This window comes from Bipolaris oryzae (genome assembly GCF_000523455.1).
Source record: "Bipolaris oryzae ATCC 44560 unplaced genomic scaffold scaffold_55, whole genome shotgun sequence".
Classification (NCBI taxonomy): Eukaryota; Fungi; Ascomycota; class Dothideomycetes; order Pleosporales; family Pleosporaceae; genus Bipolaris; species Bipolaris oryzae.
The window spans coordinates 126,832-151,506 of record NW_006911331.1 but is presented as its reverse complement, the minus strand read 5'-3'; the positions used below and the strand labels follow the sequence as shown (position 1 = coordinate 151,506).

The 24,675-nt window shown below is 53.0% G+C and overlaps 8 protein-coding genes across 8 annotated transcripts; 3 read left to right on the top strand and 5 right to left on the bottom strand.

Annotated features, from left to right (window-relative positions):
- Positions 1-501: 501 nt before the first annotated feature.
- Positions 502-4,157, bottom strand: COCMIDRAFT_94035 (uncharacterized protein; the record flags this gene model as incomplete). Its single annotated transcript, XM_007689303.1, has 3 exons — positions 502-3,913; positions 3,981-4,012; positions 4,062-4,157. The coding sequence occupies 3 exons, from the start codon at positions 4,155-4,157 to the stop codon at positions 502-504; spliced, it is 3,540 nt and encodes a 1,179-aa protein (XP_007687493.1).
- A 2,418-nt stretch (positions 4,158-6,575) lies between these two features.
- COCMIDRAFT_25912 (uncharacterized protein) lies at positions 6,576-9,822 on the bottom strand (the record flags this gene model as incomplete). Its single annotated transcript, XM_007689276.1, has 4 exons — positions 6,576-7,846; positions 7,903-8,146; positions 8,198-8,758; positions 8,836-9,822. 4 exons carry the CDS (start codon positions 9,820-9,822, stop codon positions 6,576-6,578), a joined length of 3,063 nt encoding a protein of 1,020 aa, XP_007687466.1.
- Positions 9,823-11,375: 1,553 nt separating this feature from the next.
- Positions 11,376-15,650, bottom strand: COCMIDRAFT_4874 (uncharacterized protein; the record flags this gene model as incomplete). The annotated part of the gene is made up of 6 exons (XM_007689264.1): positions 11,376-11,708; positions 11,760-11,891; positions 11,939-14,553; positions 14,606-14,881; positions 14,933-15,043; positions 15,128-15,650. 6 exons carry the CDS (start codon positions 15,648-15,650, stop codon positions 11,376-11,378), a joined length of 3,990 nt encoding a protein of 1,329 aa, XP_007687454.1.
- Positions 15,635-15,961, top strand: COCMIDRAFT_93974 (uncharacterized protein; the record flags this gene model as incomplete). The annotated part of the gene is made up of 1 exon (XM_007689302.1): positions 15,635-15,961. One exon carries the CDS (start codon positions 15,635-15,637, stop codon positions 15,959-15,961), a length of 327 nt encoding a protein of 108 aa, XP_007687492.1.
- A 339-nt stretch (positions 15,962-16,300) lies between these two features.
- On the top strand, positions 16,301-16,804 carry COCMIDRAFT_25910 (uncharacterized protein; the record flags this gene model as incomplete). Its single annotated transcript, XM_007689275.1, has 1 exon — positions 16,301-16,804. One exon carries the CDS (start codon positions 16,301-16,303, stop codon positions 16,802-16,804), a length of 504 nt encoding a protein of 167 aa, XP_007687465.1.
- Positions 16,805-18,187: 1,383 nt separating this feature from the next.
- COCMIDRAFT_93979 (uncharacterized protein) lies at positions 18,188-19,883 on the bottom strand (the record flags this gene model as incomplete). The annotated part of the gene is made up of 4 exons (XM_007689301.1): positions 18,188-18,889; positions 18,976-19,304; positions 19,355-19,765; positions 19,817-19,883. 4 exons carry the CDS (start codon positions 19,881-19,883, stop codon positions 18,188-18,190), a joined length of 1,509 nt encoding a protein of 502 aa, XP_007687491.1.
- Positions 19,884-21,845: 1,962 nt separating this feature from the next.
- Positions 21,846-22,578, top strand: COCMIDRAFT_93999 (uncharacterized protein; the record flags this gene model as incomplete). The annotated part of the gene is made up of 2 exons (XM_007689300.1): positions 21,846-22,168; positions 22,236-22,578. 2 exons carry the CDS (start codon positions 21,846-21,848, stop codon positions 22,576-22,578), a joined length of 666 nt encoding a protein of 221 aa, XP_007687490.1.
- Positions 22,579-22,843: 265 nt separating this feature from the next.
- On the bottom strand, positions 22,844-24,560 carry COCMIDRAFT_94003 (uncharacterized protein; the record flags this gene model as incomplete). The annotated part of the gene is made up of 6 exons (XM_007689299.1): positions 22,844-23,292; positions 23,365-23,769; positions 23,828-24,104; positions 24,155-24,230; positions 24,282-24,389; positions 24,442-24,560. 6 exons carry the CDS (start codon positions 24,558-24,560, stop codon positions 22,844-22,846), a joined length of 1,434 nt encoding a protein of 477 aa, XP_007687489.1.
- Positions 24,561-24,675: the final 115 nt, after the last annotated feature.

Sequence of the window (24,675 nt, the reverse complement as noted above, 5' to 3'; positions counted from 1 at the left end):
AGCCCAACACCTTATACTCCATATAACCACTAAGAAAAGAAAGAAAGAAAAAAACGCCAAAATCTCAAAACCCGCCCCCTTTTGTATGTATCCCAGTAAACCCTAAAAGGTCTTTTTTTTTCAAAAAAAAAACCAAACTAAAACTCCAAGCAATGTAGGTCTTGACTTTGATTTTCCTGCCAAGTCAAGAGGCATAACCAATGTAAACGGAATAACATACATGTGTATATATAATAAAAAAAGGTAGACCGGTTTTTTTTTCGTGGCGAAAAAAAAAGAAAAGCAACAACGCTCTCGCTCAATGTGAACAGAGACACACAAAGAAAATGAAAGGGGAAAAAAAGTTGAAGAAGGCGTCGTTGTCGTCGTCGTCGTCCAAGGCAAAGAAAGAGAAGAGCTCAGCAGTGGTATCACGCGCAACGAAAACAACAAAAAACTCGGAACGCTCAAAGGTCGACGAAGAAGGAAGGAGACAGGAGGAAGAAGAAGAAGGTGAGCGCATCACCCAGCAGGCGACGACGTCATGGGCGACGGCGTATCCGCATCCTTTGCAACCAGGCCATTAGTCCCACGTTGTGGTGCAACACCAGCAGCACCAGCAGCAGTAAACGGTTTCGCATCCGCCATTTTGGCCAGAGCCTTGGTCGTCCCATTCGCCGCCGAGAGATCAGCCACAGAATGCGGAGGTGTAGTTTCCGCCTCTTCGGGGATTGTCTGGCAGTAAGTCTTGAGCACGTGTTTGAGCGCGGGACGACGGATAGGCTTTGAGAGGAAGAAGTCCATGCCTGAGTCGAGACATTCTTTGACGTTGCTTTCTTCGGCGTAGGCGGTGAGGGCGACGATGGGGGCCGAGAAGCCGGATTGGCGGATGAGACGCGTGGATTGGAGACCGTCGAGGTTGGGCATTTGGACGTCCATGAAGATGAGGTTGTAAGGGGCTTGGCGTTCCATGCTTTCTTTGACTTTGTCAAGGGCTTCCTGGCCGTCTTTTGCGACGGTTACGTCGTACACGTCTTCGAGCTTGAGCATGCGCAAGACAACTTCTTGGTTGGTTTTGTTATCCTCGGCAACAAGAACCTTGACCTTATCTCCGCGTTTCGTTGCTTCAGCCTCCACGCGCTTCATGGCTGCTACTTGCGAGTTTGGCGACTCCAACGGCTTGTTCGAAGCGAAGAAGGGATGGCTGAGACCAACAAGACGGGGTTGGTTGTCCGACTCAAAAGACACTGGACCCGGTGGTGCGGTAGCGGCCGAAGTAGCGACGCTGATAGGGCTGTTAGCCCCGGAACGCAACGAGCGGGCCGACCGTGCATCATCATGGGATCGACGACGCGGGGGGTCGTCGATCGACATGCTCCGCCGTGGGGTTCCAGTTTCCATGTTAACGATCCTCGAACTGGCGCTGCTGTCTGCTCGGCTGGCCACGTGTTTCAGTGGAATGACCATGGTAAACACGCTTCCGTGACCGACTTCACTCTTCAGACCGATTGTGCCCTTCATCAAGCCTGCAAGTTGCGAACAGATGCTCAATCCCAAACCAGTACCTCCAAACTTCTTGCTCAGGCCCAAGTCGCCCTGGACAAAAGGTTCAAAGATCTTGGAATGTAGATGGTCAGGGATACCTGGTCCAGTATCTTCAACCTCAAACTCAAACGTAAGCCAGCGCCCAGGCGGCGGTGTCGCAGCCCGCTCTTGAAGCATGTAATGCGAATACGCATTTCCCTTGTCCATGACGTTGATTGCGTTTGCAGTATCGTAGTGATTTGGCGTGGCTACCGATACCGATCCAATTTCCGAAGCCGACGTTCTTACCCGCGCCTTTGAGTTGCGTGCCGAGCTTTGCCGTGACTGAATCGAAGCCTTGCGGCTGTCTGGCATGCGGGCCTCTCCGGGGCATCGGATCGTGAGCGTGACGGAGCCACCCTGGGGCGTGAACTTGAGACTGTTGGATACGAGATTGATGACCACCTGCAGAATTCGATGTTGATCTCCGTACAGAATCATGTCCTTCAGCCGGCCAAGCCCAAAAGGACCGAGATCACGCAGCTCATTGGGCCGCCCGTTGTCATCCAGATTGTTCTCGTAAGGCCCTTCGAATTCCACAGCTAATTTGATGCCGCCTTCTCTTGCTTGCTTGTCGAAAATAGCCAAGACCTGGGAGCTGACGTCTCGCAAGCGAAACTCCTTCTCATCCAAGCTCAACTGCTGTCCGACCTGGTTCTTGCTAAAGGTCAAGAGATCCGTCAATAGATTCAGCAGCAAGTCTCCGCTCTTGTAGATAATACCCAAAGACCGTTTCAACTTGACCGGGTCGTCCTCTGACATGCATACAGCACACATGCCCAGGATACCGTTCAACGGCGTCTTGAGCTCGTGCGAGATATTTGCAATGAAGAGAGTCTTGCTCTCATTCGCAGCCTCTGCAGCTCTTTTGCTTTGTTCCAACTCTGCCGTTCTCTGTGCTACTCTCTCTTCAAGCTTTTCATACTGCATCATCAGTTCGTCCGTCATCTCGTTGAAGGTGGTAGTCAAATCGGTGAGTTCATCGTGGATAAAGTGCTTGCGGTCCTTGACTTTGCTCGGGATGCGAAACTGCCTACGTCTCTCTGCCTCCCTCTTTTCTGCCTTGTTGAGTTTGGCGTTTCTGCGGTAATGTATAATCTGACCAAAGAAGCCTTCCTTGCGAGCTAGCGCTGCATCGTCTGGGCCATCGGGCCCGTCATCATGATGCGAGCTTGAGTCGTCGTCTTCTTCAAAGGCCGATGGCGAGACCGTCTTCTTAGTGGCATCCCGTAGCCGTCTGATTGGCTGGCTCGAGTAATGCGCTACGGGGAACGCAGCAATCAGCATGGCACCAATAGTACCAAAAACACAGGCGAGGATGATATTCCGAAGATGATTAATGGGCTCCCAGACCTCCTTACGCGTCTGCTCAACCACAATCATCCAATCCACCATGGGGCTGCGGACAATAGCATATCCAACTGCAACCTGATCGCCTAGCTCATTCTCCGTAGGAACGATGCTACCAGCATTACTAGTAGCACCGGTCGCCTGGGTGAATCCTTTGCGGATGGCTGGGTATTCGGACCAGTCAAAGGGAGGAAGTTCAAGCTCGGTGTCGTATTTGCCGTGTCGCTTCAGGTCGTTTCGGTGGGTTGGCGGTACAAGAAAGCGTACCTGCACGTTTTCCGGAGGTGTCGGATTCGCGGCATCGTACATGTAGTTGGACGGAAAGGTGTTGGTAACGTTGTTGGGGCCAAAAAGGAGAGTCAGCCCACTCTTGTCGAGACCGTCAATGGCATCCACAACACTGGTAATGAGCGAGGCGTCCAGAACAGTCGTGAGCCATCCGAGCGTATCGATGTTGGACGTGTTGTTAATGATGGGCGCGGTAATGGAGACGAGACTAAGAGAGTCGTTTACGCGATACGGGCCGAGCAAGAGATAACTCGTGTTATCGATAGTCCTTCCCTCAAAATGCGCCTTGAAGGTGTTAAAAGACGAGTTGAACGGAATAGACTCGACAGTAAATTTAGGATAGAGTTCGGGTATGAAGCCATAATCGGGGTCACCTAGCGTTGCATTTTGGCCGTCTGGTTTCTGGATAGGGAGCACAACATCCATCATCGTGACGGCGGTACGGCCGAAGACTGCACGGTCTGACGAGTTGTAGGGGAAGATTTGGGCCTGGATAGCGATGCGGGTCCGGACATCACCCGAGAAGATGGCATCGTAGTCTTCTTGAACGCGGGTCCAGTTCTCTATCGAGTTATTACCACGATAGTAGCGGCCGAGCGCAGCCTGAGGAGAAAGACGGTTCGCCGCTTGTTGGACGAGGATTTGCATGAGGGCCAAGTTCGAGGATAGCTGTGCGGCTTTGAGCGAGGCGGTTAACGTGAGGCGAGTCGATCTGCATGGCACAACAGTCAGCATCGAGAGCGCCCAAACCTGAGGGCGCTTGAGGAGCGAGGAAATACCGTATGTCGAGCACGAAGTCGTGGTTGGTTAGCTACTCATGTCAGCAACAGAAGGCATTGTTAGCAGGCAGGAGTGTGTACCCATGTTGCGACTGCGACGACGGCCAGGCCTATGGTCGAGGCCAGCAGCACCAAACAGCCCAATTGCTCGCGGATGGGGATGCGCATTTTGGCCATGTCACCGGGCGGCGCAGACAGCAGACGTTGTCAGAGGCAAGGCTAAGGGCGAGGAGCGTCGTGTGTGTCCCATTCCTCGCAGTGCATGCAGACTAAGTGTGGATGTTGGGAGATGGGGAAGGGCGGAGGCGTGGTGTGTCGAGTGAATGGATGTGTGCAACCACCAAGGTCACGGCAGCAAGGGTACAGGCAGACGACGGCTGACAATTAATCAACCATGCAGCCGACTAAGAGCAGCAAGAGGCTTTGGGGGGGACAGCGGAGGGCGGAAGGAGAGGACAAGAGGCAGTAGCAGCAGAGGAAGACAGCAGAGCAGAGCAGAGCAGGGCGCGGCGGAGCGGCCGTCGGCATGGCGCGTCGGAACCCTGGAGTGCACAGTCGATGGGGAATGCAGGCCGGACGCTTTGGGGGTGGTGTGGGAGGAGATTACTCTAGCCAGGCGGGTATATCGCTATCTGGCTAGAGGCGCTGACCGTTGGGTGTTCGCTTGCAGCTCCTGTATGGTCGAGGCCAGGCAGGACACAGCTCTGGGCTGACAGTGCAGCAATCCGCGCATGGTGACAAGAGCCCAGAGACAACAACGCACAAGAAGCGCTATACAAGTACGCAATGAGGCCACATGGCCATTGGTAAGACCAAGCAAGCCGTCGTGTTGTGTTTTCCTGGCGCGCTCCACCTGTCACTCTGTCGCTCTCCCTCGTCCGCCCCATTCATCCGCAACCGCACGTCTGGGAAAGCGGCTGGCCTTGGCGTGGCGGGGACGGGGTCTGGCCTCGCCTTTTTTCTTTGCATCGGCAGATTCGTCTCCTGCGCTGCGATCCCCCCAGTTGTGCGCTAGTTCCAGCCAGCAATAACATGCTACTCGCACAAAAAAAACCTGCATTTCGCTTTCAAAAATCCCGACAAGCATCAAGCATGGCTGTTCGCAACATTTCCATGTTTGTAGCGTGCATGTTCAATCGGTCCTTTCTCCCCCCCCCGCGTGGTCGCGCGCACCTAAGTATAGCCATAGTAGTACTAGTGCGATTCATTTGTTCCCCATTCCAAAACATCAGCCGCACTCTACCACACATTTCGTTTCGTTTCTACAACTATGCATGTACGCATCTCTCCACACATACATAAATCATACCACATCTCTCCCCATCTCGCCACTAGTAACCACGGAACCTTTTTCCCCGTCTACCGAACAATGAAAAAGTAAAAATCACAACCCAAAAGACGCCACAACATACACCCTGGTCCCGCCTTCCTGCCCCTGATCTGGAACATTTCGAAATGCACACATACTACACAACCATATTCCTCTTGATTCCTCACCCTCCATACACACAAATATCCACACCCTCTGCACACATCATCCCCATCCCCACATCCCCCCCCTTAGTAATCAACAACACCCTTTATCCACTAGCATCATCCCAAGTCCCACACTCTCACCCATTAGTAATAATGACACCGCAACCCCCAACCCCGGCCCATTTCCCGACTCCATCATCCAAACCCGTCGCCCCCCAAAAAAGAAAGAAAGAAAGAAAGAAAGAGAGAGAGAGACCGTTCTTTGCAAAAACTTGCAAAATTTGCGTAACCCCATTTGCATATGTGCGCGTAGGTTGTTACAGTACAGTACACAATAACACTACCGGCACACATGGCGGAAACCTACCTTGCATTTTCTTTTCTTTTTTTTTAGAAAAAAAATATGGGGTTCCTTAGACTATGCAGGGCTTATGTGTGGAAAGGGGGTTGTCACGTGAGGAGAAGAAGAAGAAGAATGCTGCTGCTGCTTGCATGTAGGAAGTGACATTTAGGCACCAAAAGTCCAAAAGTCCAGAAGTCTAGACTCCGGTGTATATGTGTGTGTGCGTCTGATGAGTCATCAGGTACACACACATATGTCCCAGTGGGGGGGTTTTATTTGCATGGATGTCGACGTATCGAGATTCCTAGTTTCTATTGGCTTGTAGAAAAAAACCTGCGGATAGAAGAAGGGGGGGGGGGTGTTTGAAGAGTTAACGATCAAAGTTAGGTGTATAGAGGTGGGAAAGAAAAGTGAAGGAAGAAAGAAAGAGAGAAAGAAAGTAAGAAAGTTGTATTACCTATGTAGTTTGAAACCCACATGCATTTTCTCTCACCACCTTTGCTGAAAGGGAGAGGGGCATACATATCCATCCATCTATGTGCCACACAGTAAAGAGAGAAAAAAGCCCCCAGAAACCGAACCGCCTTGATCATGAAAGATCGGGTATCAAAGAAAAGGTGTGCGAAGATGAACCCCCCCCGAGAAGAGAAGAGAAGAAAAGTCCTCAACCAGCCCCCGCATCCGCATACAATGCGAAGCCCTCAGATGCAGAAACCGAGATGAACCACAGCCATACAGCCACATCACCACATCACCATAACCTCACCATTTCCCCTTTACTTCATACCAAACAAATACCTCAACTCCCTAACATCCAACCGCGTCAGATTCTTATACTCGCGCTCATCCAGCGCCGCCCCAATCATCTCCCGCTTACTATCCTGCAAATGCGTAATACGATCCTCCACCGTATCGGGCACCAACACGCGATGCACATGCACCTCACGTGTCTGCGGCATGCGATGGGCGCGGTCGACAGCCTGGTCTTCGATAAAAGGGTTCCAGAAGGGGTCGAGAATAATGACTTGGGATGCTTTCCAGAGATTGAGACCGGCATTACCTGCTTTGAGAGAGACGAGCATGACGTTTTGGTCCGCGTCGTCCATGAAGGCGCTTACGGCGTCGGCACGGGCGTCCATCTTCATGGTGCCGTCGTACCGCTGGTATTGCATATTTTCTCGGTTTAGGGGGACTTCGATAAGGTCGAGGAGGGAGGTGAATTGGGAGAATACTAGTGTTTTCTCGGTTGGGTCGTTGTTGCGAATCTCTTGGAGGAGTTGGATGGTTCGGTTGATCTTCGCAGATGGGACATATGTCTTGTCCAGACGACGGAGGTAGCGCTTTTTGGCTGCTTTGCTGCGCATAGACTCTTTCTTCAGCTGAGCCAAAGTTAACTTTGGTTTAGCGCGCGCCTTGCCCTTGCCTTTCCCCTTGCTACGCTTCTTCGACTTCTTCTTGGACTTTGCTTTGGGAGCAGAGCCACCCGTCTCATCACCGTCTTCCCCGTCATCATCAACAACAAATCCGGCCAGATTGCCCTGCTTGTTAACATCGGGCGCATCCTCATCTTCAGAATCGGAAACGTCAGAGTCAGAATCGTCGTCCTCAGCCTCATCGTCCAAGTCAGCCGACGCGAGACGCTCGCGACAATGGACTTTGCAAAAGTGCTTGTAGTCGGTGATCAGTTTGGCCCTCAACTCGCCACGGCAATGCGGACACTTGGGTATGCTTGTCTCATCGTTGCCATCCTGCTGAGCTGCCCGCATTGCGGGATCAATGAGCTTCTGGACACATTCGCCGCAGACCGTATGTCCGCACGGAATGATAATAGTCGGATTAGGGTCGGCCTCGAGACAGATTGGACACTCGAACGAGTCGTGATCCTTCAATCGTACCACGACGTCTGGATTCAATCCCTCTGCTCGGGTCAAGAGGTCGTCCTCGTCAATACCCTCGGTCGCTGGCTGGCTAAGATCTTTGATCAGGTGTGGATGGCAGCAGGCCTGACGCAGTCGAAGTAAGAGGACCAAGACGTTTGCGTAGTTAGCTGAACCTTGTTAGCATGCAACCCTAAAAAGTCAAAACTAACTTGAGTAAACTTACATGAAACCGCATCATCGTCAATGTACTGGTTCATTTGAAGCTGTGTCCTCGTTTCCAGAGCACGGTACAGTTCAAGTTCTGAGTCGCTAAAATCAACGTTGTCGACAACGACGTGCTTGGGCGGAATTCTGGAGATTGGCTGTCCATCCACTTTGGCGTCCTTCTGCCTTCGCAGCATGAGAGACGCCAGCAGAATTCGAACACGATCCATCCCTTGACTCCTTGTACGTGGATTCTTGACCGTCTGAGAAATGTCAGCCTGTAGCACATAAATCCATCAGTACTTATCACTTACTTTAAAAATGTCTGTGTTGAACTTGTTCCACGAACAATAAGGCTTCACTTTTAGGAATCGAATCAATGGGTACAACTCAGCGATGCTATTCATCATTGGTGTTCCAGTCATGCACAAGCGGTGATGGGCCATGAGATCCGCACACGCCTTTGAGGCTTTGCTGTTGCGATTTTTGATGTTGTGTGCTTCGTCAATGATAATACGATACCACATGCACTCGGGTCCGAGCAATGCAAGCGTATCCTTGGCTTTACGACGAATGGAAGGGTCCTGTGTCTCCTGTTCGTGCAGCATCGACTCTTTCCGGGACTCTTTTTGCTTGTATTCCGAAGTAAGGCAGCCAAATGTTGTCAGCACAACATCGTACTGACGAAGACGGGAAAATTCGACGTTCTTGCCAGTACCATGGTAGAGATATACACTAAGCTTGTGACGAGGATCAACATGCCGTTCAATTTCTTTCTCCCACTGCCGCATGAGAGCCACAGGTGCGATTATGAGAGTTGTTTTGCAGGCCGGATCACTGGGTGGATTTGCACAAATAAGCGAAAGAGCTTGTATCTGAACATGTTGTTAGCAGCAGATCAGTCAGGTCAGATCAGAAAATAGGTCATCAACATGCAGTCTGATTCACTTACCGTCTTTCCCAATCCCATGTCATCAGCTAGAATACTGCCTTTGTTGTCACCACGTTCCATCTTAAGAAGCCAGGTCAGACCAATTCGCTGGTATTCTTTGAGAGTGCAGGTCATGATGGCGGGCGTTGGCTCTCGCTTCTCAGTCTTCTCAGCATCGCCTTTGAAGTTCTCAAGGAGCTTCTCTATAGCCTCTGTTTCAGCGACATGACTCCCTGGAAAGCCACCATATTCGTCACCGTCGCTATCGCCAGCTCCCATGAACGGAGGTACTCTAAGCGAATCCATGTAAGGAGGCAACGCATGATTGGCATAGTAATCGTAACCAGCAGTTTGAGCCCCTGGAAATACGTGCGGCTGCTGCTGATACCCATAGCTATTACCTGGGGGGTTTGGAGTCATCATGAACTCAGCCAGCTCTGGTACGGACATGTAATCCCTACTAGCATTATTGGCCGGCATCAAATGGCCATTGCCGAATGCTCCCCGATAGGCATTGTGTAGTTCTGGGAACGGATCCGAGTATGTGGGCGCCTGCATGGGCGGCTGGGGGGATCGTACAGGGGTAGGTGGATCAGACTCGGTCAAATCTACGAAAGCTATCTGATCAGATCGATGCACATGATTTGACTCCCGTCGAGGTAATGATTGTGACCACGACTCCAAGGGGGGTGTTGTGATATCTGGACTTGGTTGCCTGCTGATACGCTTGGCCTCAGGGCCACCGGCTAGCTCTAGATTGCGTTTGAGTGAATGCGATGGCAGGGCGCGAGGTGGCGAAAGCGGCCTTCGTATGTCATTTGAAGGAACGGCAGGAGCGTATCCCGACTGAAAAGCCCGGGCTTGCTCGCGATGCTTTTGGAGCCTCTCGGACATTTCATGGAGCTGCTGCTCATAGTATGGCTTATCGATATCATCAACAGTGGGGAGGATCGCTCTTATCATGGCAATGTTTGCCTGAAGGGCCTTGATATCATTTGCCATATCCATCCTGGCTAGGCTGGCTACCACAGCAGTGTGGCGAGACAAACGAAGCGAATGTGATAGACGTCGAACTGGGGGGTTTCGGGACAGGGGAAGTGCGCTGGATGGAGAACAGTGCGACGCAGACGGGTCTTATAGATCGAGGGCGGGACGAGGGCGGGAGTGTAGTGTAGGGCGGAAGAAGGAGTGGTCAAAAGTGACCGCTGTACGTAGCTGATTCACCGTGAGGCCGCGAGCGACTTCCAGGCTGCAGCGTGGCCAAATGAGAGTGAAAGGAAGCCCTGTGAGACAATTGCAATGACACGGCACGACGCGCTGCGCGGTCGTTTCGCCGGGGGTTCTTTTGTGCAACTTAAACTGCGACACCCTCGTATTTGATCAAACGAGACGATGGCGAAAGAGAAACGAGAAAAACGACGGAATAGGGAAAAAGAAAAGAGCTAGGCGCTCCGATTCCACCGTATCGCAAACGCCATAGCCTCGTGGTGGGGGTTGCGCGCACAGAGGACGAAGGGAAGCCACCAGTGAGTGCGTCTGTCGCGTCCTCGATTACTATCGATAGGCTGATCCTGGTAAGCCCGCGGCTGAACGTCATCTGGACTTTGGGTTGCATTGCATCTGCAATGCGGCAAAAGTAATCTCTCAGAGCCTAAATGGTGCAGAATGGGTAGTGCAGTAGGCACTTGTTACAAGGCACCCTATGCTATGCTGACACGACTATTGCTCAGGCGAACGGCTGAAGGAATTTTGTTCTGACAGCGCCGTGGCTGCACGTCCTCCGGTCAAGAGAAACACGCCAGGCTAGGCTTGGCGCCCTATACCACATGTACAACGACGTCACGCGAGTTGTACGAATAAGGTACACAATGTAGACTAATTTATCTCATCATATGCATAGAATGGTCATGCATCACGAACAGTACTTGACAAAAGATAAACTGGCAATAGGGATACAAGAAATAACACATGTATATATATGTACCACGTTACTACTTCACAGCGGTGCTCCAAGCCGACCAGGTAGATTCCTGTATCTCCAAAGTTTTAAAAAGAAGCCAAGGTACCCTAAAAGACCACACTTGACGGAAGACCCTAAAAAGTCAAACTCCCCGAAACAATGATAACAACCAACGCCGAGATATGCAGAAAAAACTACCACAGAAAAAGGTCATGTGTGGCGTGCAGCAAAACTGGATCCAGCACGGTAGAAACGCCAACCGAAAAAAAAAATGCTCCATAGCTAGCGTTGGTGAAAACAACAAGGGCGATTCTTGCTCTAGCTCCAACCTTCCATCAACGTCATTACTTCGATAACCGGCGTGTTCCCGATTGGCATCGCTACAACGCGCTACTGGCGTCGAGAATGTCGTTCCATCGTTCATCGTCGATAGTCGTCGAGGTGGGTGTTGTTGATGCAGTTGTCGTTTGGCAGGATTCAGCCTGAAGAGCGCTCGAATACGTAACTAATCAAGCCTTCTCCTCTTCCTTTATGTCACACAAACTCAGCTACTGTGACTCCGCAGCAAAAGCTACAACGCACATGTATTAGGGTCAATTACTCACAAACTAGCGGACAAGGAACGTACTCTCTCGACACTGCCATTATCCGTCTGATCCACCGCCAACAAGTTGGGGCTATCAGCGCCTCCGCCACGGTCCGTGAAGCCTCGTGCTTCGAGTTGCGGTCGCTTCTTGGGGCTTGTTGTCGACGCTGACGCCGCTCCCGTGGTTGCCTTGTCTTTGCTGTTTCCTGGCAGGTCAAGGTTGGGGATGTGTGATGATGCCGTATACCGTGGCTCACTTGTGTGATCGTAGATTGTGCTTCCAACAGTGGCACAACGGAGAATGGTTTGGATGAGTTGGTTTTGACGAAGGGGTTTGGAGAGATAGTCCTGTTGCTCAGGTCAGTATCGAGAATCAATCTAGGGGTCGTATCAACTTACATCCATCTGTGCTGCAAGACATTTCTCGCGATCGCCAACCATTGCGTGCGCCGTAAGTGCAATGACTGGTGTAGATGGAATACCATTCTCACGTTCCCATTCTCGGATCTTAGCCGTGGCCTCAAAACCACCCTGCATCATGTTAGTTGGGATCCATTATCCAACATTATTCAGCTTACCATGACCGGCATTTGCACATCCATAAGCACGCAGTCGTAGCGCTTCTTCTGGATGTGCTCAAAGGCCTCGAGACCGTTGTTAGCCACAGTGACCCTGTGGTGGTACTTCTCCAAAATTCGGACAGCAAGCTTCTGGTTGACAGCGTTGTCTTCGGCCAGCAGAATCTGGAATGACTTGGAATGGTCAGAAACAAGAGGCGCAGCACGGCCATCCAGTGCTGGAATGAGTGCGTTGCCCAAGTCGATTGGCAGACAAGGTGTCGTCATGTAGCTTGAGATACCGTTTTCCAGTGCAGATCGAAGGCTTATGCAGACGTGTGGTGTCAGCATGACAAGAGGAATGTACTTGAAACGCTCAGCAATCCTAAGCTCTCGTGCCGTCTTATCATTGTCGACAATAACGCAGTCGTAAGGCATGTCGGCTCTCTTTGTAGTCTCGGGCACCTCTTCAACCGAGTTGACGACCATGGGTACAAGATCCAGAGCCTTCAAGTGTTCAATGATCTGGTCCGAGAAACCAGTGTTACCTTGGTCGACAAACAGCACCGTGTGTTGCTTGTATGCGACGAGCTGGGGCTGGATAGCGGTAATTTCTGGCTTGCCGAGACGGACCCTGCATGTGAAGTAGAACACACTACCTTTGCCAAAGTCGGACTCGACCCACATGCGACCACCCATAAGAGTGACGAGACGCTTCGAGATGGATAGTCCAAGACCGGTACCACCAAACTTCCTCGTAGTCGAACCATCTGCTTGCTGGAATGTATCGAAAATGAGGTTGAGCTTGTCACCACGAATTCCAATACCAGTGTCAGAGACTGCAAACTGGAAAACGTAGTGGTCGGGTCCACAGTCTTGCTCCTGTGCCATCGATATGGCGACCTTGACCTCTCCGTGCTCAGTAAACTTGATGGCGTTTCCGACAAGATTGAGAATAATCTGCCTTAACCTGAATGAATCACCCACAACATAGTCGGGTACAGTGTACGAAACATCATACGCGAGGTTCAGCTTCCGCTCGTTCGCCCTCGATGCCAAAGACTTGAGTGCATTGAATATGGTTCCGCGCATGGAGAACGGAATCTCTTCCATGACCATTCGGTTGGCTTCAATCTTGGAAATATCGAGTATGTCGTCGATGATGGTGAGTAACTGGCCAGCAAGGTTGTGCACGATGGTCAACATTTCTCGTTGCGCGTGGGTAAGGTCGGTGTCTAGCGTGAGCTGCGTCATACCAATGATACCGTTCATAGGCGTTCGGATCTCGTGCGACATGTTAGCTAGGAATTCTGACTTGGTCTTGTTGGCCAACTCAGCGGCTTCCCTAGCAGCCGTGTTCCTCTGGATACTCTCTCGTAAACTGGACACCATCTGATTGATCTTTCTCTTCAGCTCGTCCATTTCACCAGAAGCTTCGACAGTAATTTGAGTGAACTTGCCCTCCATTGCGGCGTTGGTAATGTCGCCAAAAGCGCGCACCTGCGACGTAAGATTTTGAGCCATGGTGTTGACGTCCGTGGTGATCTCCTTCCAGCGTCCGTCAATGTCTCGCACATCGGCTTGGCCACCCATCTTGCCGTCCACACCCACATCGCGGGCTACGCGCTTCACAGCAAGAGACCATTCGTCGAGTCTCATAACCATGTCGTTGACGGTGTCTTTGAGTAATCGGATTTCACCCTCGGCATCTACGTGTACTCTTCGGCTCATGTCTCCCTTGGCAATGGCTTGCGTGACCTCGGAGATACTACGCACTTGTAATGTGAGATTTTGGGCCATGGTGTTGACATTGTTCGTCAGGTCCTTCCATTTGCCTTCGACATTGTCGACTTGGGCTTGACCACCCAGGATTCCGTCAGTTCCGACTTCACGGGCGACCTTGCTGACTTCTTGCGCAAAAGTATTCAGACGGTCCACCATGGTGTTGATGGTAATCTTCAGAGAAAGAATCTCGCCCTGTACCTCGGCCTTGACCTTTCTGCTAAGATCTCCTCGGGCGACAGCTGTCGTGACCTCTGCGATTTCTCGCACTTGGGTTGTCAGGTTCATCGCCATACCGTTCACATTCTCAGTGAGGTCTTTCCAGGTACCCTCAACCCCATGCACAGTGGCCTGTCCACCGAGGCGACCCTCGGATCCGACCTCTCTTGCAATCTTGGTGACTTCGTGTGCAAACTGCTGCAGTTGGTCCACCATGCGGTTGATTGTGTTCTTGAGTTCGAGAATTTCACCCTTGCACTGGGCTTCGACCTTGCGGGTAAGATTGCCTTGGGCGACAGCCGTGGTGACCTGAGCAATGTCTCGCACCTGAGTAGTGAGATTTTGTGCCATGGCATTGACGTTTACAGTGAGCTCGTTCCACATGCCCTTGACACCAGCAATTTCGGCCTGTCCACCGAGCTTGCCCTCGGTACCGACATCCCTAGCGACCTTTGTGACTTCAGTTGCAAATGACTGTAGTTGATCCACCATGGTGTTGATGGTCTGTTGTAATTGCAGGATCTCTCCTCGGGCCGGTCGCTCAATTTTGCGGCTGAGATCGCCATGAGCGACAGCAGTCGTCACTACGGCGATCTCTCGCACCTGTTCGGTGAGATTATTGGCCATCATGTTGACTATGCGACATGTTAGTATCGGCCCGATAGCGGGACACGAATCAAGACGTACCACTATCCGTCAGCTCAGCCCAAATACCAGCAACTCCTGGTAAGTTTGCCTGACCGCCCAATCTGCCTTCAGTGCCGACCTCTCGAGCGAGGAATGTGACTTGACTGGCGAATTCTTGCAGCTGATCCACCATGGTATTGATTGTGCGTTTGAAGAGAGTGATTTCAGGGTCCATTTCCTTTGCATGGATAAGAACCTTTTTGCTCAGATCTCCCATAGCGACAGCCGTGACAATCGCGCCAATCTCCCGTAATGCTTTCTGGAAAGCCAGATTGGCTGTATGGCGTTAGTAGCAGTTTGCTGACGTGTGGTGGGGTTGAAGCATACCTTGCTGGTGCTTGCCGAGTTCTCGTTTCAGTGCGCCAATGTCCTCAATGCCATGTTCAAACACCATGCTCTGTGTCGTCAGTTGCTTGTTCACTTCCCGGCTCAGGTTGTCTATGCAATGTTAGTATGAGGCTCAAATGAAGATAAAACATGCAACGAATATATATATATATCGATGCATGAATGTAGTCGTACCAATGTGTTCGCGCTGGTTCCTGATCTGGTCGGCCTGCTGGTTCAAGTGTACGCGTAGATAATTAAGTTGTTCCTCGGTGAGGGCAGCGGCAGGCTCCTCAGGGCCGCCATTTGTTTCCTTTGCAGCGAGCCAGTTGGACACCCAGATGGCGCGCTCCTTGTTTGAACCCCGACGAGCCTGACCAGGCGGGGCACTGCTGTTGCGAATGGCACCGGCAGGAGTGTATAGGACGCCATCCTCGGGGGACTCTTGTGCGGGCGTCAAAGGAAATTGGCCTGATTTGGCAGCAGCATGGCTGCACTTGTGCTCGAGAAAGTCTATGCGGCTGCACAGGGCCGATAGCTCTTGTTCTAATTGTGTCTTTTCTTCGCTCTCGGGGCCGGGCAGGGCGATTGCATTTGCGGCGGTTTTGGCGCCGTTTGCAGAGACTTGAGCGCTGAAGCTAGGGTCTCTGGCGGGATCGTGTTGGCGGGCGAGGTTGCGGATGATGGCTGCGACGCCCGAGTATGTCTCTGCAGCCATGGCGGCAGCGGCGGTGGGCAGCGGCAGCAGCGGCTGGAGTCAGAGGGGTGAGGAAGGATCTCGAGGGATGCTATGTGCGCATTGGAGGCGGCAAGAGCGAGGCGAGAGGGCGAGGACGTCAGTGGTTGAGGATTAGGAGGGGGGTGGGCAGATGGTCAAGCAGACGTCTGGGGCGGAACAAGATAATCTTTACAGACGGAAAGGCAATGCAGAGGGAGGAAGGCGAGATGAGGTTGGGTGGATGGTGTCGAAGAGGCGCGAAGGGCAGGGAGGCCCCGCCGGGAGAACAGGCGGGCGCGGAAAGAGGATAAGCGTGTCGTGGGTAGGGTGCTGGCGATGGGGTGGGCAAATGAAAAGCCAGGGCGTCTTGCAAGCCGGTACAGGCGTGTGTACTAAGTAACGTACAGTAGGCGCACGCACAAGCCACAGATGCTCACGGACAAGGAGAAGGAGCTTCGATGGCAGGGTGACAGGCTGAGGGCAGAAGATGCAGAAGAGGTGAATTGGAGGCTAAACTGTGGTACGCTGCCTCACAAAGGGATCGGCCCAGGAATTGCCGTATTGGAGGGAGAAGAGAGGGCTGCCATGCTTGCCATGGCATTTGCGCCTGTCAGTTGTCGGCTAGCAGGCCTGTCGGCCCACGCCAATCCATGGCGCCGCACCCAAATGCCACGCCTGCAACGCCCCAGTCTTCCATCACGGCCACCACGGCCACCTCGGCGGACGCCGGACGCGACGAGCGAGTCGAATCCAGTGAGTCGAGTCGAGCCGGGTCGAGTCACACATGCTGCCCGCCTGTCCGCTGGTCCGTTTGCTCGCCTGCCTGCCTGCCTGCCTGCCTGCCTGCCCGCCGCCGCTACGGGACGACAACGCCTATTGCAAGGACGCCTGTGCCTGCGCTGTCTGCCGACTTAGTTGGATACGACAACGGCTCTAGCTTCCTCCAGCGACGCCCTCGTGACGGCGAAATGAGAGAAGGGGGCTTGCCAAACAGCGGTGCAGGCCCTGTTGTGTCCGTCATGTGCTGCGGCAGCGACGTCATGGCTACGCTGCCACGCCTTCTGCTCTGCATGTTGCCCGGGCTCCTGAGTACACTGGGATGGAATATGAACGAGCATCCGTTGTGTAAAGATGCAAACTATGTCTATGTATAGAGGTGCATACCTACAAACCGACAATCCACACACATGGAATCGGCCTGCATCGCCTGGGGCGGGCACCCATGGCAAAGCGTGACCGCCTCTGCTAGCACTGCTGCTTAGCAGCAACGTACGAGCGTGTGCAGGGCAGTCCGGCCGAGGCGCCACGCTGCACCCACTGCCCTGTGGTGTGGCAAATTGCCCTACCCCTATCCCCCATCTGCCACTGGCTCGCTGGCCTCGCTGGCCTCGCGGGCACCAAACCTCAACGTCGACGGCGAACTCTGTCTGCATGCGCCACTAATTTAACGGTGCGCGACGCTGCCCGCACGCCCTCTCCTGTTTGATCGTCCCCTTTTTTCCTTTTATACGGCCCAAGTAGTCAGTCGTCTTTGTTTCACCTTTGCCCATCTCACTTGCACTCGGCAACTCTAACCAGGACCAGCCGCTCGTCGCCACCACCACCAACACCACCGTGGTAATCTCCCTACCGTGCCCTGCTCGCATCTCAATCTGTGATAGTAGCATGCCTGGGGCTGCTGACGGACGGGAGAAGACGAGGGTACGCTGCTCAATGGGTCGACGGGTGGGGTGCGCTCGGACGCCAGACTACCGCGTTGGGAGAGGCTGCCATGGTCGTCTTCAGGGTCTCCCCGGAGCCTATAGTAGCGCTGCCTAGGCGCATTCTGTGCCCGCTTACTTTTACTTCCCGGCACATGCTGCCCATACCATTATGCTCTTGCTTGCTCTACTCGACAACGCCATCTTCAACTCACCACCCCCATGGCCACACCGCATCCCGCCTAACCATGCCCGCAAACTTTGGCCCTTCCCGGTCAAGACCGCCCATATGCTCCCGGCATCTTCACTGCCACGATTGGCCTGCGTAGATCGTAATGGATCGACTCCGCATACGGAGTACATACTTGCTACATCCGCTCGTCTGAGCGCTGTCACTGCCACTGCCACTGCCATCATAAATTGCTCCTGCCATGCCGATTGGTTCTCTCGCAGAAGTTTATTCACCATGCTGTCCTGCACACCCTCATGCAGTGTCTACGAAATATCTATACAGTCACACTACACCTGGACCCACAGCATACTGCATCTTTTTTTTTGCCATCAGTCACTTCCAGCCCCTCCATTTGATTTCAGCTTGCGCATCTCTAGGGAAAAAAAAGAAATTCTACGGGCAAGCCAAGAGAAAAGAACAAATCCCAGACTGCCCCCCGCCGCGTGCCAGCCAGCCTTGGCCAACCCGCGCTATCCCACAATGCGGGGTCACCAAACCAAAACGCCAACGCGAACAGACACATCCATCACAATCACCCGCGGGAGACGAGCTCGCAGTCACACCCAAACTATCTTCTTACATTACATGCACTTGCTTAGACAAGACTACCGCAGTTTTTTGGCGTGGGCCACCAAACTCTCAATCACCTGTTCAAATGCGTCCTTGTCTCCTAGCGCGCTCTCCATCCGCTTCTGCCAATACTCAAACACCTCCTTTGCCCGTTCCTGCAACGCCCTGAGGTGATCAATGTGCATCCGTAGCTCGTCGTCCGTCAGACCCTCGAGCGCCGCGTCGGTCGTTGCACACAACTGTGTCGTACTGCTAATGTCCAGTTCAGGAGGTGGTGGGGGCCCTTTTCGCTTGCGGTCGACTTTTGAGCCTGACGAATCGACTGATGTCGACGACTCATTCTCGCGTCTAATGCGCCCCAGTGGCCCGCCGTTGCTGCGCCCATCGGACGAAGGGCGGGGCGACCGCTCTCCAGGTATGTGGATTGACGGTAGGATAAGCTTCTTTTGTTTCGACGCTGGCAGGATTTCATCCAGGTCTACGGGCACACCCAGTGAGACGAGAAACAGTCGGCGTATCCGTGATCGTACCCAGTCTGGCGGCTGCAGCGGTGGCGGTGCAACCAGCTGGCTCCACAGCGAGTGGCTGCGCTCCGACAAGAAAATGGACCGTGTCTCCTCCGGATTGGTAGATATGCTGGGTATCTCTCTTGGCAGAGGGTACATGTCCTCCAGGTAAGACCGGGTTGCGCTAGTAATGTCTTCAGGTGATGTGAGATGCTCAAAGTCCAAGACGGGCTGTACGGGCAAGAGGTTAGTCAGAATGTCACAGTAACAAACGGTCCAAGCAATACTATCAGTGGGCTAGAATTGCTGCGACTTACAGGACCTGGCAAAGGGGCAGGTACAGGAGCTTGTTCTGGCATTTTATCAAATGACGTCTCTGCCTCGTGCTCGCCTTGCTGAAACCCATCGTCAAAGTCTCCAAAATCGTCGTCACCCTCCTCACCCTCTTCAAACTCGTCAAAGTCCCCAAACCCATCGTCATCATCATCATCATCATCACCAGCTGCTACGTCTGCTGTGTCATCGCCAAAATCGTCGTCGTCGTCATTGCCCTCTTGTTGAACCACATCCTTGGCTTCGGGCGCCGCTTCGGCTGCGTCGTCGCTCGGATTTATTGTAGATCTGTCATGCGAGGTTGGTGACCCTTCTTCCGTCGTCAATGGTACGCAGGAGGCACCAAGGAAATGCCCTACGTACCTGAGTTGCTGCGCTGCGGCTCCTGTGGTGCCTTGATGACTACATCAGGCTCCGCATCCGCCAGACGCTGCTGGTGTGCTTCCGTGCCAGGCACATCACCGTAGCTAGGCTCGTCGGGATCGATCTTCTCAACCACAGTCTTTGGGATGGGCGTTCCTCCTGGCGTAATGGGCCGGTCACTGACGCTAACGCGTGACGCACTGCGGCTTCGCATGCCTTCTGGCACAATCTCAACCTCGTCGGGCACAGCGTCTTGGGTGCGTTTGTTGTATGCCTCTGTTCCTGGCACTTCACCGTGTGCTGGCGTATCGTCGACCCGCTCCACTCGCGTTATTGGGATTGGCGACGACAACGTAAACCGTCTAGCCTGGCCTTCAGACGCATCGGAGAAGTGCTCGTCACTTGACTCGGCTGCGTATAGTTAGGTACGAGCCGCTCATATCAGCACATGGTGTGGCATACCAAGCTCCTTCGCACCCGGGTCCTCCAGCTCTACGCTCTTGCGGGGTGGTGCCAGCTCGTCCGTCATGTCGAGAAGCCGCTGGATGTTCGTCTAATGTACACGTGTACAACAGGAGGTTGTAGAAAATAAATTGGAATTGATCTTGGGTAGAATTGAGTGTAGGTAGCAAGAGGAGTGCGTCACCGAGGCGAACAACCAAAGACTGCGCCTCCTTGCCTCGACGTCGTCGTGGAGTCTCAGGCACCTGCTATTAGCGGGGAGCGGCGGTCTGGAATCCCGGTCGCTGGCCAGGTAGGAACAACAATTCACCGGAGCTAAGCTCGACCCATGCATCTGTTTGTCCAACTTTTGGATGCGACATTGACGCGCGAGAAGGTCGTGTACATCTGCGCGCATCCACTTCAACTTGCCAATTAACAGTGGTCCAGCAATTACTTCTACGGTCGCGACACGCCTAGCCCAGTTGCGCGTTCGATAGTAGCATCTCCGACCTCAACAACAACTCCTTCAACAAACACCCATCGACCAGCGCCGACCTTATACAACCACCAACATGAGCTTCTCATTCGGCCAGCAGAATAGTGGCAGTGGCAGCAGCAGCACGCCTGGAAAGTCTCTATTTGGCGCTACACCCTCAACTGGCGGTGCAACACCGTCTCTCTTCGGCACCGCCAGCAGCACCAACAACACGTCCAGCGCACCCAGCAGCGGCGGTCTCTTCGGCGGCGCCACTAACAACACAGCCGGATCTGGTCTTTTCGGTGGTGGTGCTGCAGCATCAAGCACACCTGCAGGCAAACCCGGTGGTCTTTTTGGCGGAGGTCAAGCTGGCGCGTCGTCAACACCGTCGGCTTTTGGTAGCGGAGGCTTTGGAGGACTTGGAAAGAAGGAGGGCGATGCGTCCAAGCCAGCTGGAGGATTGTTTGGCGGTGGTGGAGCTTCCTCTGGTGGTGCTGCCACTTCTTCTGCTCCCTCGTTTGGATTCGGTACAGCTGCTAGTGAGTATCCATATACGTCCCGGTTGGCTCTATGCGCCTGCTAACACAAGCCTCAGGCTCAGCACCATCAGCCACACCTGCGACAAACAAGACATCTCTTTTCCCCTCCACTACTCCAGCCGGCGCTCCTCCAGGTGGTAGCCTGTTCAGTCAGCCTGCCCAATCTAGCGGTGGAGCCCAATCTGGCTCTTCTTTGTTCGGTCAACAGAGCAGCCAGACTACTGGAGCCGGATCGTCTTTGTTTGGCGGCGCAAAGCCTGCCACAACCTCTTCTTCCACCCCCAGTCTGTTCAGCTTAGGAGGAAACACAGCAACCTCCAACGACGCAAACAAGAGCGCTACCCCTGCTGCTGCTGCTGCGCCCACATCCAACCTGTTTGGAGGAGGAAATCAAACATCGACGTCTGGTGGACAAGATGCGAAGACGCCCAAACCTGCGGGTGGCCTCTTCAGTCTTGGTAGCACGACACCAGCTGCCGCGCCAGCAAAACCGTCAGGATTCACCCTTGGCGCTACATCATCCGCACAACCCGCTTCTTCGCAGCCTGCATCCAGTGGCACACCAACCTTAAGCCTAGGTGGAAACACCAGTAGCACAGCAGCTTCTGCGGGCACGGCAACCAGCCTATTCTCAACTGCGGGAACCTCGACGCCAGCTTCGACCGGAAGTGGCTTTGGTTTCGGCAAACCTGCTGCCGCTACTAGCACACCGGCAACCACTGGTGCAGCTACTACCGCCACAACCACAGCGCCCGCCTCAACCACATCGCTGTTCCCGAGCTTGGGCGGCGGAAGCTCTGCCGCACCCGCAACTTCTGGGGCTGCAACTACCTCAACCACCACCCCAAGCCTATTCAGTAAGCCCTCCGGAAGTGAGGCGCCTGCATCGAAGCCCAACGCCGAATCACAACCGGCATCTACTTTGGGTGCTACTAGTGGGACTGCGGGCGGCAATGCGGCCCAGAGTGGGCTTGCAGCCTCAACCGCGGGACCCGCGCCATCGGCGCAATCACGGTTGAAGAACAAGTCCATGGACGAAATCATCACGCGTTGGGCAGCAGACCTATCAAAATACCAGAAAGAGTTCCAGGCTCAAGCTGAGCAGGTGGCCTCGTGGGACAGAGCATTGGTCGAAAACTCTGATAAGGTTCGACAGCTATACTCGAAGACCTTTCAGGCTGAGCGTGATGCAGCCGAAGTTGAGAGGCAGCTGACTATGATGGAAGAGAACCAGCAAGAACTGGACTCTTACCTTGACCGCTATGAGAAGGAAATTGACAATCTCATGAAGATGCATGGCGTCAGCGGCAAGAACGAGAGCCTGCGGGGTCCCGACCAGGAGCGTGAGAGAACGTAAGTAGCCTCTTTACACAAATGTTTTGCCATGCAAAGTACAGCAAGAGGCTAACAAACAAATCAGTTACAAACTCGCAGAAAAGCTCCAAGACCGCCTCAACGAATTAAACAAGGACCTCACAGAAATGATTGAGGAAATAAACAGCACTTCCCAGACTCTCAGCAAGACTGGCAAGCCAGACGACCCCCTCACAAAGGTTGTCCGCGTCCTCAACACGCAGCTCTCACAGCTCCAGCTTATCGACTCTGGTGCCTCGCAGCTCCAAGAGAAGATTGCAAAGGCACAGCGTGAGACGCAGCGTGTGGGCGCTAATGGCTGGAACGGACTCGGTTCTGATCCTTCTGCTGATTTCATGAATAGCATGCGTGGAGGTAGGTCGACGCAGCGCTTCGGTGGTGTGTCATAGATGTGAACGACAAGTTAGTAATGGGGGGTTGATGAACGGACCGGAAAGGATCAAAGTTAAACTTTTAGTAAAGGGGGTGTTTTGCATACCAACTTTGGCGTTTTTTTTTTCGTTTTCTTCGAGAACGTGGTATAGTAGGCAAAAAAAATTGTTCACGTACAACATCTCTCTCATTCTATTGAACTACCATCACTTGTGAAGAAAGAAAGAAAAAAAACATGAACTAGAAAACCGGTGAAGCTTTTTGCTTTTAAACCCTTTATCCTCACGCTTCTCCCTTCCCCGCAACCTCTCCCTCATCGACCCCTTTCCCCGCAACAACCGTCTCCCCCGTTACCCCCTCCGCCTCCCTCCTCTTCTCCGTGCGCACCTGCATCCAAACCAACAGTGCCGTCCACACGCCCATCGCGATGCTCACGGCAATCATGGCCCACATTCCGCGCGTAAAATACGGTGCGTAGCTCGCGCCGTAGAACACAATGCTCCACCACGCATTGATGGCGTTACTGCCCATATTCATGCTCGCAATCACAACAGCGCGCAGACTGTCTTCTTCGTAGCGCAGCACGTCGTTGGCCCAGGCGAAGAAGGTGGCTTGGCAGGCGTATACGCTGCCGGCCCAGTAGTACATTGCGAAGTGGATGGTGGTGTTGTGTGGGTAGGCGAGGATGAGGGAGGATGTGAGGATGCCGGTTAGGGCGATCCAGTAGCCGACTTTGGCATTGTGTATTAGTACGTGCTGTCTGTCTTTTTTTTGGGGGGGGAGAGGGGAGGGGGGAGGCGTACCTAAATACCGTTTCCCGCCCATGAAATCTGTCAATGTGGCCCAGAAGAGTGTTGACACAATGCCCACCGCGGGAACGCCCGTGGGATAATTATTGTTCTGTGTCACGGTGTATTTATTTGTCGGATGTGATTTCATGTACAGTTGTAGCAGGGCGTTTGTACTAAAGGATTCCGTTTCGCCAGCTAGTATCCAGAGAATGACGAAGAAATACCAGTACCATGTTTTGAAGCAGTGCTTGACGAAGGAGAGGGAGATGGGTGTGCGTTCTGAGACTTCGGGGACGCGGGAGATAGCGAGGGCTTTTTCGGAGGCGCTGAGATAAGGGGCGCGGGTGTTGCGGGGGGTGTCGGGGAAGAGGAGGTAGCCGTAGATTGCGACGGGGACGGTTATGATGCCGTCGATTACTGTAGGAGGTTTCGAGTCAGATTATTATTATTATTATTTTTCTTTGGCGAAACTTACTGAATAGCCATCGCCATCCGCTCATGCCTCGTAGACCATCCATACTGCTGTGGATTCCCGTCTGGATGAAACCGCCAATCATGGTTCCTGCAAGACCAGATGCTGTAAAGATTCCAGATCGCTTTCCTAGCTCTTTCTCGGTGTACCATGATCCGAGGATGTAATGGGTTCCGACGAATGTTGATGATTCAAATAAGGCCTGGAAGAAGCGAATAGCCATGATATCTTGAGGCTTTTGGGCTGCTGCCGTGACCATTGTTAGAGCACCCCATGCTACCTTGCCTACTTGTTAGTCGACGTGGTGATGTATATGGCTATGGAGCATACCATGCATAGTGGGAAGAAGTAGCGTGGTTTGACATAGTACAGCGCAATGTTACATGGCACTTGGCCGATTGTATAGCTTGGTCGCCAGTAAGCACAAAGTCTGCGTTTGGCATTCTTCAAAACTTACCCTACCGTGAAGACAGTATTGATTTGGTTGAGCTGGTTGCCTTTGAAATTTAGCTCTTCTCTCATACCAGAAACATATGCGTTGTTGAGATTGGTGCGATCCAGGTAACTTTACACAGCATTAGAGAAGTCTCCCTTTAATTTTGAGCACCAACACATACTTGAGAAAGTACATGAGACAGCAGAAGGTCAGGATGAAAAAATCAAGCTTTTGCACTAGTTTGCGCTCTCCAGGCGCATTCTGGTCGCCTCGCAGATAGGCGATGAAGCTGTTCGCCATGCTGAATTGACAACGCCTTCCAGTGGCGAGATAGTTCTCTAGCGATGGCTGCAGAGTCTGGGCAGAGTTGTTGTTTTGTAAGGTATATTGATAGACAAAGACTATCACTCCAACC